The 14,929-nt window shown below is 40.3% G+C and overlaps 1 protein-coding gene across 5 annotated transcripts in view; it reads left to right on the forward strand.

The window, feature by feature from the left end:
• Positions 1-14,929, forward strand: part of LOC122560620 (dmX-like protein 1) — a 236,632-nt gene that overhangs the window by 180,527 nt on the left and 41,176 nt on the right. For 4 of the 5 annotated variants that reach the window (XM_043711440.1, XM_043711459.1, XM_043711450.1 and 1 more), the window contains 3 exons: positions 856-941; positions 3,696-3,897; positions 6,625-6,742. In XM_043711440.1, coding sequence (XP_043567375.1) covers positions 856-941; positions 3,696-3,897; positions 6,625-6,742 — 406 coding nt within the window. Of the gene's footprint in view, positions 1-855; positions 942-3,695; positions 3,898-6,624; positions 6,743-12,399; positions 12,463-14,929 lie in introns of all 5 variants that reach the window. The other variant, XM_043711479.1, reaches the window with a different exon arrangement.

Here is a 14,929-nt window from a genome sequence, read left to right on the forward strand (position 1 = left end):
TTAACTTGAGACACGCAGAACTTGTATGTCACTAACTCAAATGATACTGAATGATATTAAAAATGTATAAATTGAACAGCTTATATCAGGCATTATTGAGGGGGTGTGATCATAAGATAGCATTATTATTCATGATGCATAGAAAACTGCTGAATTGGCTGAAAATGGTTTTGACATAGGAAGCTTCCCTGAGGAACTACAGGACTTTGATAACTACTCTCTGATGACTGCAACTTTTCACGTTAGATTTTCTTTCATTGGACACAATCTGGTGATAAATACGTACTCATGATAGCCCCATCGGTTTGGGTCAGCTTATTATGCTTATTATATTATTGTGAAATTGGGTCCACAGTGTAGGAATGCCAATTATATGTTGTCAGCCCTGGTGACAAGCTGCCACAATAGCTGTATGAACAGAACTGGTTTAAGATAAAGCTTTCTGTGTTTCCAATTTTATTGAAGTGATAGAATAAAGGGGTCTTACTCCCTACTTTGTTTTCACAATGTGTGACTTAAAAGTGTTTGTTGCTGTACTGAGTAGCAAAAGTGTGTTTTTACGTAAGTATTAGCATTGCTCACAGAATATGCAAAATTACTTCAATGGATGTAATGTAATTGTGTGTGAAAAATTAAAGCTACATGACAATGTTACAATTAAAATTAGTTCAGATTGTTGCCAGTTTTGCTTCAAGGTTGCATTTGCAACAGGACGAGTAAAATCGAAAGATAAATTCCTCCAAGCTTATTAACTGGTGTGTCATATCAGGCATTGTCATATCGCAGTTAGCAAAAGAAAATTTGTTGTGAATCGAGTGCAGTGGCTTTGTAACAATCTTGTTTCCTGTTGTTTAGCTGGTCCTTGATGCGATATGCTATGGTACAGTTGGTGCTTCATAATTTGAAGAAGTTTTATCCAATGGCAGGGCTGGATCTATCAGGTAATTAATTACCTTCCTTATGTAATTTTCTTCCCACATTTGTTTTCTCAGGTTATGATGCTCAAAATTCTTATTTAAGAAGGGAGATTAAAGTATACAGAGATGAGAAATTTCAGCCTTTATAATTTTTTTCAGACTACCATGTGCTGCCATCACTGTTTCCATTGTGGCTGAAGCCAGGAGGAGTGAATTTCAAAGTTTGCAAAACCTTTGTCATTAAAGGGGCTGAGAATAGGCTTTGCTGCTGTCACATCCTGTAAGACCATAAGACATAGACCAAATGGCCCACTTCTACTTCGATCATGTCTGTTTTCCTTCGCATTCATTAAGATTATGGCCACTTTTCTGCTTTATCCCCTTGTTTCTCTTAATAATTAAAAATTATCCAATCTCAACAGGCATCTGTAGTCAAGAATTCCACAAATTTGCTGCCCTCAGAGGGGAGAAGTCCTCTTCATATTGGTCTTAAATGGGGATCTTCTTACTCTGAGATTATGCCCTCTGGGCTTAGACACAAGTAGATGCACAGAAGTTTTTCTCCACTTGTGGAGTGTCTAAGCCCAGAGGGCCTAATCTCAGAGTAAGGACATTCCCATTTAAGACCAATATGAAGAGGACTTCTCCCCTCTGAGGGCAGTAAATTCATGGAATTCTTGACCACAGATGCCTGTTGAGATTGACATCTGTGGTCTGACCAGTGCTTTGTAGACTTTTGGGATGCCCTCCCTTTTTATACTCCATTCCATTGAGAAAATGTATACTGATATTGACCATTTGGTGGAATGCCTCTGCAGGTTTCTCAGAGGGAGGAGCAGCAAAGCCCAATTCTTGATGTGGTTCGGTAGGTTATGGTAGTACAGTTGTGGACAAAGGGATCTCTGAGTGGAGATTTTCTTGGCAGGAAGAACTGCCTGTGTGTGGTGTAGAAGGGGTTTAGGACGAAATACTGACTGAGTGGGGTGTAGAAAGGGTTAGGATTTGAATGGGGTGGGTTGGGAAGAGATGCTTCTCTTTCATGGGATCAAAAGGGTTGATTACAATTTAAGTACAAGGAAAGGCTTCAATGACTCTTCTATCACCAGAGAATATTTGGAGAGTTTGGCTGAAACTTTGAATATGTGAAATAATGATACTTTTGTGAAGTACTTTAAAACCACAGATTTTCATGCTATGTAAACCATATTTATATGTTGATAATACACAAGCTCTAATTATATATCAAAAATGATCTTACTGCTGTATTGCCACTGAGGCGGTAATTTCACACCTGCTGTTTTGTCTGTAGACAGTATCTCAAAAACTGATAAACACATTTCAATGAAATTTTGTATAGGGATAGCTCTTCCTTGAGCGCATTCTAATTAGTTTTCATTAAAGATGTATAGTCAGGGATGGGTTAAAAGGAAGAGTTTTAATAATAATGTCACAGTTTGTGTTATTGCAGGACAGAAGGAGGCCACTAGTTTGATCGAGTCTGTGTCAGCTGTTTCCAGAACAATTCAATCAGTCCCATTGCCCCACTCTATTCTCATTGCCCTGCACATTTATTTTCCTGCAAATAAATTTTACTTAAGGTTGTGAATTCATAGAATCCCTACAGCCTCGAAACAAGTCCTTCGGCCCAGTAAGTCCACAGCCACCTAGATCCATTCCCCTACCCTATTACTCTACATTTATTCCTGACTAATACATTAACCTGTACATCCATGACCACTGTGGGCAATTTAGCATGGCCAAATCACCAAACCTGCACATCTTTGGATTGAGAGGAAACTGGAGTACCTGGAGGAAACCCATGCAGACATGGGGAGAATGTGCAAACTCCACACAGTCGCTCGAGGCAGGAATCAAGCCCGTGTCCCTGGTGCTGTGAGACAGCAGTAATAACTTCTGAGCCACAGTGTCACCCAATTGTTTAAACTGTACTGGAGGAAGTTGTAACAGTTGTGAAAATGTGAGCAGACTTTTTGGAAGAGCTGGTAATGTACAGATTGGCTTGAAGCTGTGCCAATGAGATGGAAGGTCTGAATAAAGTAATCTTGTTCAGCTTTGTAATTACAGAGCATCAGACAGTTAAGGGCAGCCTTAAGGAAGAACTATGCAAACACAGAAAGGCAAAAGAAATGCACTCACTACTGAGTGCTGCCTTCACTTATTTTGTTTTTTGCTGGACTCTCTGGTCATTTTTCAGAAGTATTTTTTGTTTATATTCTTTTACAGGATGCAGGCATTGCTAATACAGCCTATTTATTGGAAAGTAGTTTGCAAATCTCTGCTGTCATCCTGTGCTTTGCATGTTCATAATTCAGCAAAGTCATGTTTAGTTATTGAGTTGATTTTCATCTTATATTAAATACTGAAATATTGAGGTCACTGTCAATGTAAGTAAATGTATTGGTTTACAATCTTGATTGTGATGGAAGGTAAAGAGAGAACTCGCTTCAAATCTAGTAATTCCACTTACTTGAAGTGGCCTGGAAGCATTTGCATTCAGTACACATCGTAAATTGTGTCAGCGTTACGTGATTCCTTGTCACAGTATTTGACCACTAATCTTCCAATGTTTTTGGCTCGGACCATTTTCATCCTTGAACCTAGTGGGAAAGAAGTGGAAGATTTTGATGAGATGAAACATTCAGGCAGTGACTTTCCAATCAATTCATTTTAGCAACTTTTTTTCTTCCACTTTGCTAAGTTCTAATAAAGCAAATTTGTTATTTCACCAGTGTTTTAGCATCTTTTCTTCTCTTATAGAGCTCCCAGTTTGTTCTCCTTCCTGCCATGCAATTTTAAAAACTCTTCAGCGCTGGGAACAAGTGTTACTTCGGCGTCTTGAGTTATTTGGTGGCCCTCCTAAAGATTTCATCTCAATGCATGCCAGTGAAGGCACAATGTCTTCAGGTCCTGCTCTCCTCATTCATAAAGCATTGCTGGAGCCCACCAATACACCATTCAAGTAAGAGGATTAAGCCAAAAGTATTAGATAATTTAAATTGTCCCAGGGTAGACTAGAATAAATGTAATGTACAAAGTCAAAGAGGGAAAAAACTTTATTCAGGGACATTTTATAGATCTGGGTAATTATTTTGTCTGGAGAAAGTGAGGTCTGCAGATGCTGGAGATCAGAGATGGAAATGTGTTGCTGGAAAAGTGCAGCAGGTCAGGCAGCATCTAGGGAACAGGAGAATCGACGTTTCGGGCATTAGCCCTTCAGGAATCCTGAAGAAGCTTTCCTGCCCATTTCTTCATGCGCTTTTCCAGCAACACATTTCCATATCTAATTATTTTGTCTGTTAAGGAAAGATATGCTGGTTGACTGTCGGTGAAAGGGTATACTGAACAAACAAATAATTAGGCATCAGCAATTAGAACATGGGTAGGATCTGTATAAAACTCAAAAGGTAAACTAGATTGGAGGAGAGGCAGGTGAACCTCTGTCTCACCTGGAAGGACTGTTTGGGGCCCTGGATGGAGGTGAGGGGAGTGGTGCGCTGGCAGGTTTTGCATCTTTTCCAGTTGCAGGGGAAGGGATTGTGGGAATCAGGGGGCTCGGTGGGGAGAGTGGTGCAAACCAAGGACTGTCAAAGGGAACGGTCCTTGTGGAAGGCAGAGAGGGGTGGGGAGGGGAAGATGTTCTTGGTGATGGGGTCTAGTTGTGTTTAACGATGATATATTGGATGCAGAAACTGGTGGAGTGGTAGGTGAGGACAAGGGGGGGTGGGCTCTCTGTCTTTATTGGAGAAAGTGAGGTCTGCAGATGCTGGAGATCAAAGTTGAAACTTTATTGCTGGAACAGCACAGCAGGAGCGGGGAATGAAGGTGGTGCAGTGGAGGGCTGTCTGGGTGACAGGGGGGAAAAACACAATGTTCAAAATAGGTGGGCATCTAGAAAGTGTTCAGAAAAGATCTACAAGGATGTTGCCAGGGTTGGAGGGTTTGAGCTGTAGGGAGAGATTGGATAAGCTGGAGCTGTTTTCCCTGGAGTGTCGGAGGCTGAGGGGTGACCTTATTTTCCCTGGAGTGTCGGAGGCTGAGGGGTGACCTTATAGACTTTTATAAAATCATGACGGGCATGGATAGGATAAATAGACAAAATCTTTTCCCTGGGGTGGAGGAGTCCAGAACTAGGGGGCATAGGTTTAGGGTGAGAGAGGAAAGATATAAAAGAGACCTCAGGGGGACCTATCATCTTCACCTTGACCTCTTTCCACCTATCACATTTCCCACGCCCCTCCTCCAAGTCCCTCCTCCCTACCTTTTATCTTCTCCTGCTGAACACTCTCTGCTCATTCCTGAAGAAGGGCCTGTGCCCGAAACGTCGAATCTCCTGTTCCCTGGATGCTGCCTGACCTGCTGTGCTGTTCCAGCAATAAAGTTTCAACTCTCTGTCTTTATTGCCCTGGGAGGGGGGAGGGGTTTAGAGCAGTGGAGCGGGGAATGAAGGTGGTGCAGTGGAGAGCTGTCTGGGTGACAGGGGGGAAAAACACAATGTTCAAAATAGGTGGGCATCTAGAAAGTGTTCAGAAAAGATCTACAAGGATGTTGCCAGGGTTGGAGGGTTTGAGTTATAGGGAGAGATTGAATAAGCTGAAGCTGTTTTCCCTGGAGTGTCAGAGGCTGAGGGGTGACCTTATAAACATTTATAAAATCATGAGGGGCATGGATAGGATAAATAGACAAAAATTTTTCCCTGGGGTGGGGGAGTGCAGAACTAGGGGCATAGGTCGAGGATGAGAGAGGAAAGATATAAAAGAGACCTAAGGAGTAACTGTTTCACACAGAGGGTGGTACGTGTATGGAATGAGCTGCCAGAGGAAGTGGTGGAGGCTGGTACAATTGCAACATTTAAAAAGCATTTGGATGGGTATATGAATAGGAAGGGTTTGGAGGGATATGGGCCAGGTGCTGGCAGGTGGGACTAGTTTGGGTTGGGATATCTGGTCAACATGGACGGGTTGGACCGAAGGGTCTGTTTCCATGCTGTACATCTCTATTGAAGAATCAATGATGCACTGTCAGAAGGCTTTCTGATTAATTGGTTCTGACAAATAAAAGATGAAATCAGTAAGCTGTGATGGGAAAGACGTTGATGTTGAAAAGAGGGGATATTAGAAGTACTGACCATGACATTGGAGTTCTCTTGAGGCCTTCAAGTTGTGCTAGGGAGTGGAAAGTTAATTATTTAATGCAATTGCCTAATAATCTTTGCTATAGAATATTCAACTTAATGTGTGTTGTGGCTAAACTTATAGAATCTCTAATTCAAGATGAAATGCTTACGTGTAATTAAGGATAGTCAATCAGCTTTGTCAAAGACAAGTTATATTTGGCAACTTTGGTGATAAAGTAACTGGTTGAGACAGTAAGTATTGTGTCATTTAAGTGAATACTACCTATTAAAATATTCAGATATAGAGCAAGGAGGAGAGAATAAGGTAATGACATTAGTTTTTCATTGGTATAGCAAACAACCAACAGAAAACCTATTATACCAGCTTTGCTATGGCTTTCTATGGTATTAAAAATGTAGTATAATGAAATGTGGACACTGTCATTTATAGTTTTGTTTGGGAATTTTGAGTGAAAAAGGTTAAGTGCAATTTTGGTTTTATTATGTAATTGTGTGAAAACTATCTATTAAAATTCAAAGGCTTACAACATCGAAATTGCTTTTTCTTGACAGGTCAAAACACCACACCGCTCTTCCTGTTAAAAGACTTTGGCAATATCTTGTGAAACAGGAAGAAGTACAAGAGATTTTCATTCGAAATATTTTCACAAAACAGAGATGTCACAATGAGGTGTGTAGTATTGAAACTACGATTTTGGAATTTAATTCATCATGTTCAACTATATGCTGTTATTATAACATTTTCTTTCCATGTAACCTCTACAAATTGTGAATGGTTGAATAGTATGTTAAAATAAAGTTGCATCTTTTCTGCAGAAACATGCAGTTTGGTAAGTTTTACAAGTAGTTGTAAAAGAAATCTGAACTTCATATGTGAAGTGAGTGTGACTGTTTGATTGTGACATTAAGGTACTCTAGCAAAACTGGAGTCTTCAGGAGACAGTAAACATCCCCACTGGTCTAAGCCATACCTAACCCGATGGAAGATGGTTTGGTTGTTGGTCAATCATCTCTGCCACAGGGTGTACTTGTTCAGAGACGTTTGATACCTGTCCCTGGAGCAGGTGGCTCGTGAGCCCATGCCTCTTGACCCAAAGGCAGGAACAGCACTGTACCACAAGAGCCCACTCTGGCTCCGAAGTAGTGCCCCACCCCCAGTCATTTGTAGCTGCTTCATCAGTGACCTCACCATAAGATGAGAAATCAAGGTGTTTGCTCATGGTTAAGCAGTCATGTGTCAGTGTTATCCTTTTAAAGATGTTGAAGGAGTATTGTCAGGAATTAACCAACTCTATAATGACTTACATTAGATGAATTCTACTAATTAAGCATTACTAGTATTGTGAAATGCTTGAAATAAATTGAAAATAATGATGCATCAAAACAAGTTGAAAGAAAATAGTTTACATGCAAATTTTTCAGGGCACGTGTGAAGTTCTCATTACTTATTTTGAAGTTAAGCTGTTGCAAAGCAAGTTGGTGTCTTTATTTGTGTTTATGTATCTATCTGTGCCTCCTGTATCGGTTTTGTTTTTATTTGCTTGTATAATTCTAATACTAACCAACCACTAAACCTTTTGGAGTTAAGAAATCAGGTGCAGTAGTTTCGAGGCTTTGTTACTTGATTGGTAAACCAGAAGCCTGGATTAATAATCCAGAGACAGTAATATAAATCTGACCATTGCAGCGGAGGTATTTAATTCAGCTATTTTAAAATTTTCCCCATTGGCAGGGCCTGAACATCACTGGAAAAGCCACCATTAATTTCCATTCACTGCTTTGTGAAATGCTGCATTGTGGCATGAGCACTCTCTCAGTGCTGTAGGTAGAGTGATAAAAGAACAATGTATTTACAAGTCAGGATGCTGTGTGATGGTGCCAACTGTGTCTTTGTTCTTCTAGTGATAGAGGTCACTGGTTTGGAAATTGCTGCCAAACAAGATTTGGCAAGTTAGTACAGTGCCTATTGTAGGTGGTACATAAGGCACCAGCACACCAGTCTGTAAGTACTGAGGGTGGTGGATCATGTGCTAATAAATGAGAAGGTTTTGTCTGGATAATGCTGAACATCTGAGTTCTTTTAGAACTGAACTCACCCAAGAAGTATTTCATCACACTTCTGATTTATGCTTTGTCAACAGGCTTTAGAAAGTCAGAAACTAAACTATTACTCATAGTATACCTGTCTTTAGGGCTGCTTTGTAGCCACTGTGTCTATATAGCTGGTCAACCTACATTTGTCAAGGTGACTACCAGCGTGCTGACAGATGATTCAGCAATAGCAATCCCATCAAAATTCAAGTGAAGTTTGTTCGGCTGTGTAATCATTGACATCTGGACTCCTGACCTTTTGATGTGGAAAAGTTATTAACAAAGTAATAAAGTGGGTTAATAATGCTGTGAGGAAGAGCAGTATTGTCCTGACTGAGGTAATTGACTTCCAATAAACACAACTGTTGCCCACAACAAAAAGAGAAATTTCTGGAGAAATTCATATCAAGCAGCTTCTGTGGAGAGGAAAGAGAGTTAGAGTTTTGCTCCAGTGACCCTTCTTCAGAACAACTATCGTCCTTTGAGCTAGGTATGAATCCAACCATTGTAACATTTCTCCTGATTATTATTGAGTTCAGTTGTACTCCGTTTCCTTGATGTCACAATCAGTCATGCTGCCTTGAAATCAAGGATAATCACACTTCTACTTCATCTCTGAATTCTATTGTGTCCATATTTGGACCAAAGCTGTAATGAAGCACAGGAGTAGGGTGATGCTGGTGGAACCCAAATTAAGTATCAGTGAACAGGTTATTGGTAAGTCAAAGCCATTTGATGCGATTGCAGTTCATTTTATCATTTTGCTGATGGAGAAGGGTAGGTCAATAAAACTATCGTGGAGACAGTTTCAGATGCAGTCATGGATCAGTTTCCATTTGTGTTCTGCCAGCACTGAAACTTATCTCATAATCCTTCTGCATGTAAATTGGATGAGACACAAGATCTTAACGACTGTGCATTGGTAAGAATGAAGCCATTTTGGTTGACCTCACCACAGACCTTGTACCTTTTTTTTTCCTGATTGCTTTTCCATTTCTCAAATTGTTCTCAACCCTCACTTTCACATGAGCTGAATTTCCGCTCCCTTAGTCTTTCCAGCAGTGTACTTGCTTTTTTCTTAACATTGCCTTGCCTTCATCCTCTTTCAACCCGTGTTAACAAAATTTTCATCCCTATCTTTTATCACCTCTAGATTCAACCATTCATGAATCTTCTCCTCGCGGCCTTCCTCTGCGAAGCTAAAGGTAGTCAATCCCCTTCAGCCCAAACCCCCCCACACATCAGGTGCCATTTGCAATTAATCTTTCATCCTCTGCAACATTTTAGTAAATTATTGTTGCAGTTCCAGTATCCCATCCATCGTTTAGTCTGTGAGACTGCAATGAGCATTCTGACTATATTGCAACTAATATTTGATTATTGCTTTTTGTATTCAGTACCACTAAATATAAAGCCAATAATAATTTTCCATTTAAAAAATCAAAGAACTGTGGATGCTGTAACTCAGAAACAAAAGCAGAAGTTGGATCAGCAGGTCTGGCAGCATCTGTGAGGAGAAATCAAATTTTGGGTCCGGTGACCCTTTTCTGTGCTTCCATTTTCCTACCTGTTTTTGAAAGACTTAAATTGACCTAAACCTTTTGATTTTCAATTCCATTGAAAATCGTACGATTTATGGCATTTATTTTCTATTCTTTTCCCAAAGTATTTTGCACACCTTTATCTAATTTGAACCTTAATTACCATATATCTGTCAACTCCACTAGATGGTATATCACCTACATTCTTTCTCATAGTTTGCTATACCCTTTTAAATTTAAAGGAACAAACTTCTTCAGTTCTAGTTCTTGAATTGCTGACTAAGTGGTTACTGAGTATTTTCTAGAGAAGAATGAAAAATGATCTCATTGAAATATTCCTTTGATGAGGTGACTGTGCAGATTTATTGCTGAGACTTTTTTTCCACTGACTGGGAAATCTGTAACAAGAGAGCAGTACTTTTGGGATAAGGGACCAATCACTCAAGATGAGGATAAGTTACTTGATTTAAAGGAATATGACACTTTGGAATTTCCCATTGCAGAGGGTTGTGGATGTGCCACCACTGAATACAGAAGAGCCTTGACTATCTGAAAGACACGGGCAGGAAGTGTTTCATTTGGTTAATTGAATGCTGGATAATCGAAAGCTGGATAACACCGTTTAGTCAAGTATCGGGACCTTGCAATCTTGCCAGATAATCAATTATCGGATAATCAAGGTTCCTCTGTATATTTAAAACTGTGTTAGACAGGTATTTGGTGTCTCCCGGAATTGAGGAATATAGGGAAAAGGCAGCAAGGGGAGTCGATGTCCAAAATCTGCTGTGGTCACATAAAATGGTGGAGACAACTTGACAGACTAAAGAGGAACCTCGATTATCCAAACGAGATGGGTGGGCAGCATTTTTTTTGGATCATTGATTATTTGGTTAATTGATTCAATGCCTCCCCTCTGGGCCTCCGAGTTTTCTGACATTGCCTTTTTCCTCGCTCTGCCTGTCTTGATCCTTCTCTCTGTCTCAGAGTTTGTTTCTGAGCAGAGACATACACATGTATGTAAGGTACCTGCAGCATTGCTGAAGCCTCCCACATCCCACCTGCCCCCCCATCAGTTCAATGGGATTGACACAGCTCTTGCTACGTTTGCTCCCAGTTCAAGAGACTAGGCAGCTGCGCACAAGCCCCCACTCCCAGTCCGCCCCGTGTGCCCCCCCAACCCCATCCAGCACCCTGCCCCCTACCCCATCCAACTCCACCCACACCCCCAATCTTGTCCAACTCCATACCTCATTTAATCCCCCCCCACGCCACGCAGCTGGACTGGACATCAACAGCAGGACTGCTGCTGCCGTTGGGGGGGGGGGGGTGAGTCTCAAAATACAGCACGCACGCGCGCACATGCACATGCATGCAGCCTCGTACACGCGCACAGTCACACACACACTTTTCCTGCAACATTTTAACAAGTTCCACCTTTGCCCTCCTGACAATGTTGGAAAGATTATCTGGGGAAGGGGGGATTTAGGGTACTCTGTGTAGAACTCCAGGGAAAGTGTAGGGAGAGGGAGAGAGAGAGAAAGAGATGGCGAGTGGTCAGCCATTTAGAGACCGTGCCTGGGCTCCCATCGATGTTTGGGGCAGCATTTCAGTAAGCTGAGTCCACTTTGAATCTTTGTAAACAAAAGGCGCAATCGGAGTTGGAAACATCTCTTTGATGTAATGTTTCTATCAGGACCTTGAGATCATCTTCTGTTAATCCAAAATTCGGATAATCGATATTCAGATAATCAAGGTTCCTTTGTATATGGTTTTCCCCTGCTATTTTATAGTTGCATTGTCTTATAACTCCTAAATGTTCTAATGCTCACTTGATGCTTATATTGATTTTAAATGTTTCTTGGATTTTAAAACAATTTATTTAGGCTGATTTTAAAAGATTGAAACACTTGTCCCAAATGTCTAACATAATTCTTTTGGGAAAAAAGGTAGAAATGGCCAGTCAAGTTTTATCAGTAAGATTGTGTGCTATGTTTTAATTCAATAGTCTAATAGGGGTTTGTAAGCCTGATAACAACAGGGAAAAGGTGTTCTTGAATCTGTTATACATGCTTTCAAACTTCTGTATCTTCTGATTAATGGAAGAGGGTATGACAGATGGGAGGAGTATTTGATTATGTTGGCTATTTTCCTGAGGGAGCACGAAGTGTGGACTTCGTGGTAGGAAGGCTAATTTGTGTGATGAACCGGGTTGTGTTCACAACTTTCTGTAAATTCTTGTGATCTTGAGCAGAGCAGTTGCCACACCAATCTGTGATGCAACCGATAAGATGCTATTAATGATGCATCTATAAAAACTGGTAAGAGTCATTGTGGACATGCTGTATTTCCCTCGCCTTCTGAGCAAGTAGACGTGCTCATGTACTTGCTTTACTGTTGTCATGGAAGGACCAGGTAGAAGAGTATGGGCCAAATACTGGCAAATGGGATTAGGTCAGATTGGGATGTCTGGTCAGCATGGACGAGTTGGACCAAAGGGTTTGTTTTCGTGCTCTGACTTTAAGACTTTCATGTAGAAACAGTAAATGGTGCAATATCTATACAAAATGTCTGTTGTTAAATATCTGCGATCATTTTCGGGCCTAAATCAGAAAGTTTCAACTTGAGTAATATTTTCTAATCCGTGCTTAATTCATTTTTTTTAAAACAATTTGTCTTGTGGCTGTTCTTGATGTAGTCAGTAGATACCTCCAAAGAAACAAACAGAAATTCTATGATGGAGGAACCTAGCGTCAACAAGGTACAGCTCAATTGTTAATAACCATCTCTGGCTGTAGTGTTCTCCCCAGGCTACACAGTTCTACTGCAATACAAGGTCAGCATTAAGTTCAACATAATTTGACTAATCACTCGCTGAGTCTGTATTTTTAAAAAAAAACTGATTTCAAATAAACTTACAGGTTAAGTACCTGGGGAGACCACACATGAAATTAGTGGTCAAGGGAATAGTACCCACCATATCATGTATTTTGAAATATATACATTTTGTTATACATGATGTGCCAGTGAGTTGCATTAAACAGGTATGGGTTTTTCTTTTATCCTAAAAAATTTTTACACTTGCAATTCTGTGATTTTCTTAGTATCTGGTAAGGTTGCTATTTATCATTGCAGTTTAAAATATGCTTCTCTGGCATATTGAAAAAGCTAAAAATTATTTTGGCAACTGATGAAGAGCATGTTCCCTCATAGAGAACAGCCATACCAACTGACAGACAAAACAAGTTGAAGAATTATGCTCAAGATTGTCTTTAGTCAAAAAAAACTTCAATTTTCTATTCTTTTCCCAAAGTATTTCTCAGATTTGTTCATGGTAAATTATAGTTAGGAATGTTGATTTTATTTTTGAATGGTATTATGATTGATATTACATGAACTTCCACAAAACCTTCCAAGTGGAACAAAACAGGTTTGAGAACTACATTGAAACCTGGGATATAAAACCCAGTGGTTTAATAAATAGGAAATTGGTTGCAGAACTGGAAGAAGACATGCAGTGGGGCCTCCGTGGGCCATGATTATGGCCACTCATTTCCTTTTGTTGATATTATTGATCTGGGCTTGAGCATTTCAAACTTTGCAGATTTAACCAAAGTGGGTACTATTATGAACTCTGAGGAGGTTAGTTACGGATTTAAAGAGAGCTTAAATGATTTGGTAGATTTGATGGACACATGGCAGTTAAGTTTAATACTGAGAAGAATGAAGTATTACATTTTGAAAGAATGAAGAAAGGAAATATAAAGTAAAACATGCAATTCTAAAAGGGATATGGAACGAAGGCATGCGGGTGTACATGTGCATAAGTTATTGGAGGTGGCAGGAACAGTTGTGAAAGTGGTTAATGTGGCATGTAGATCTTGGGCTTTCAAAATAGAAACATTCAGAGTATAAAAGCATTGAAGGATGTGATTAAAATGCATCAAACACTTCTTTGACCTCAACTTGAGCGTTGAGTCTGGACAGAGAATACAGGGAGAAACTGTTTGCATTGACAAGGGCCATAGAATCAGAAAGATCTATCGCATGCAAACAGATGCTTCTGTCCAACTTGTCTATATCAGAAATAAATCTAGTCCCATTTGCCATTGGCTCCTATTCCCCTAAACCCTTCCTATTCATATACCCATCCCTTTAAATGATGTAATTGTACGAGCCTCCACCACTTCCTCAATCAACTATTTTCATACACGTACCACCTTCCGTGAAAAAGTTATCCCTGAGGTCCATTTTAAGTTTTCTCTCCCCTCATGTTAAACCTATGCTTCTAGTTTTGGACTCCTTCATCCCAGGGAAAAAGACCTTGTCTATTTACCCAATCCATGCCTGAAATGATTTTGTAAACCTCTATAAGTTCACTCCCCCCAGCTTCGGACATCTCCATGGAAAATAGTCCCAGCCTGTTCAACCTCTTCCCATAGCTCAAATCGTCCAACTCTGGCAACATACTTGTAAATCTGTTTTGAACCCTTTCAAGTTTCACAACATCCCCCTATGACAGGGAGACTAGAACTGCACGCATTATTCCAAAAGTGGCCTAACCAATGTCCTGTACAGCTGTAATATGACCTCCCAACTCTTGTACTCCATGCTCTGACCAAAAAAGGCAAGCATACCAAATGCCCCCTTCACTATTCTATCTAACTGCAACTCCACTTTCAAGGAATATGAACTTGCACTCCAGGATCCTTGTTCAGCAACACTTCCCAGAACCTTACCATTAAGTGTACAAATCCTGTCCTGATTTGCCTTTCAGAAATGCAGCACCTCACATTTATTTAATCCATCTGCTACTCCTTGGCTTATTGGCTCATCTGATCAAGATCCTGCTATACTCTGAAGTAACCTTTGCTGTCCACTACACCACCAAGGAAACAGATTAAAGATGATTGGCAAAAGAAAAAGCAATAGTGGCATTACGAAAAAGTTTGTTTTATGGACTGGTGTTTAACTTTAGTCACGGGTGAGGGCATCTTTGACTAGGCCAGCATTTACTGCCCATCCCTAATTACCCAGAAGGCAGTTAAAATTAAGCCACATTGATGTGACTCCAGACACACATCAAAGTCAGACCGGTAAGGTTGGAAGTTTCTTTCCCTGAAGGGTGTTAGTGAGAGAGATGGGTTTTTCTGACAATTGACAATGGATTCATGGTCATCTTTAGACTCGTACTTCCAGAATTTTAATGAAATCAAATTACACGATCT

Source organism: Chiloscyllium plagiosum, chromosome 2 (assembly GCF_004010195.1).
Source record: "Chiloscyllium plagiosum isolate BGI_BamShark_2017 chromosome 2, ASM401019v2, whole genome shotgun sequence".
Classification (NCBI taxonomy): Eukaryota; Metazoa; Chordata; class Chondrichthyes; order Orectolobiformes; family Hemiscylliidae; genus Chiloscyllium; species Chiloscyllium plagiosum.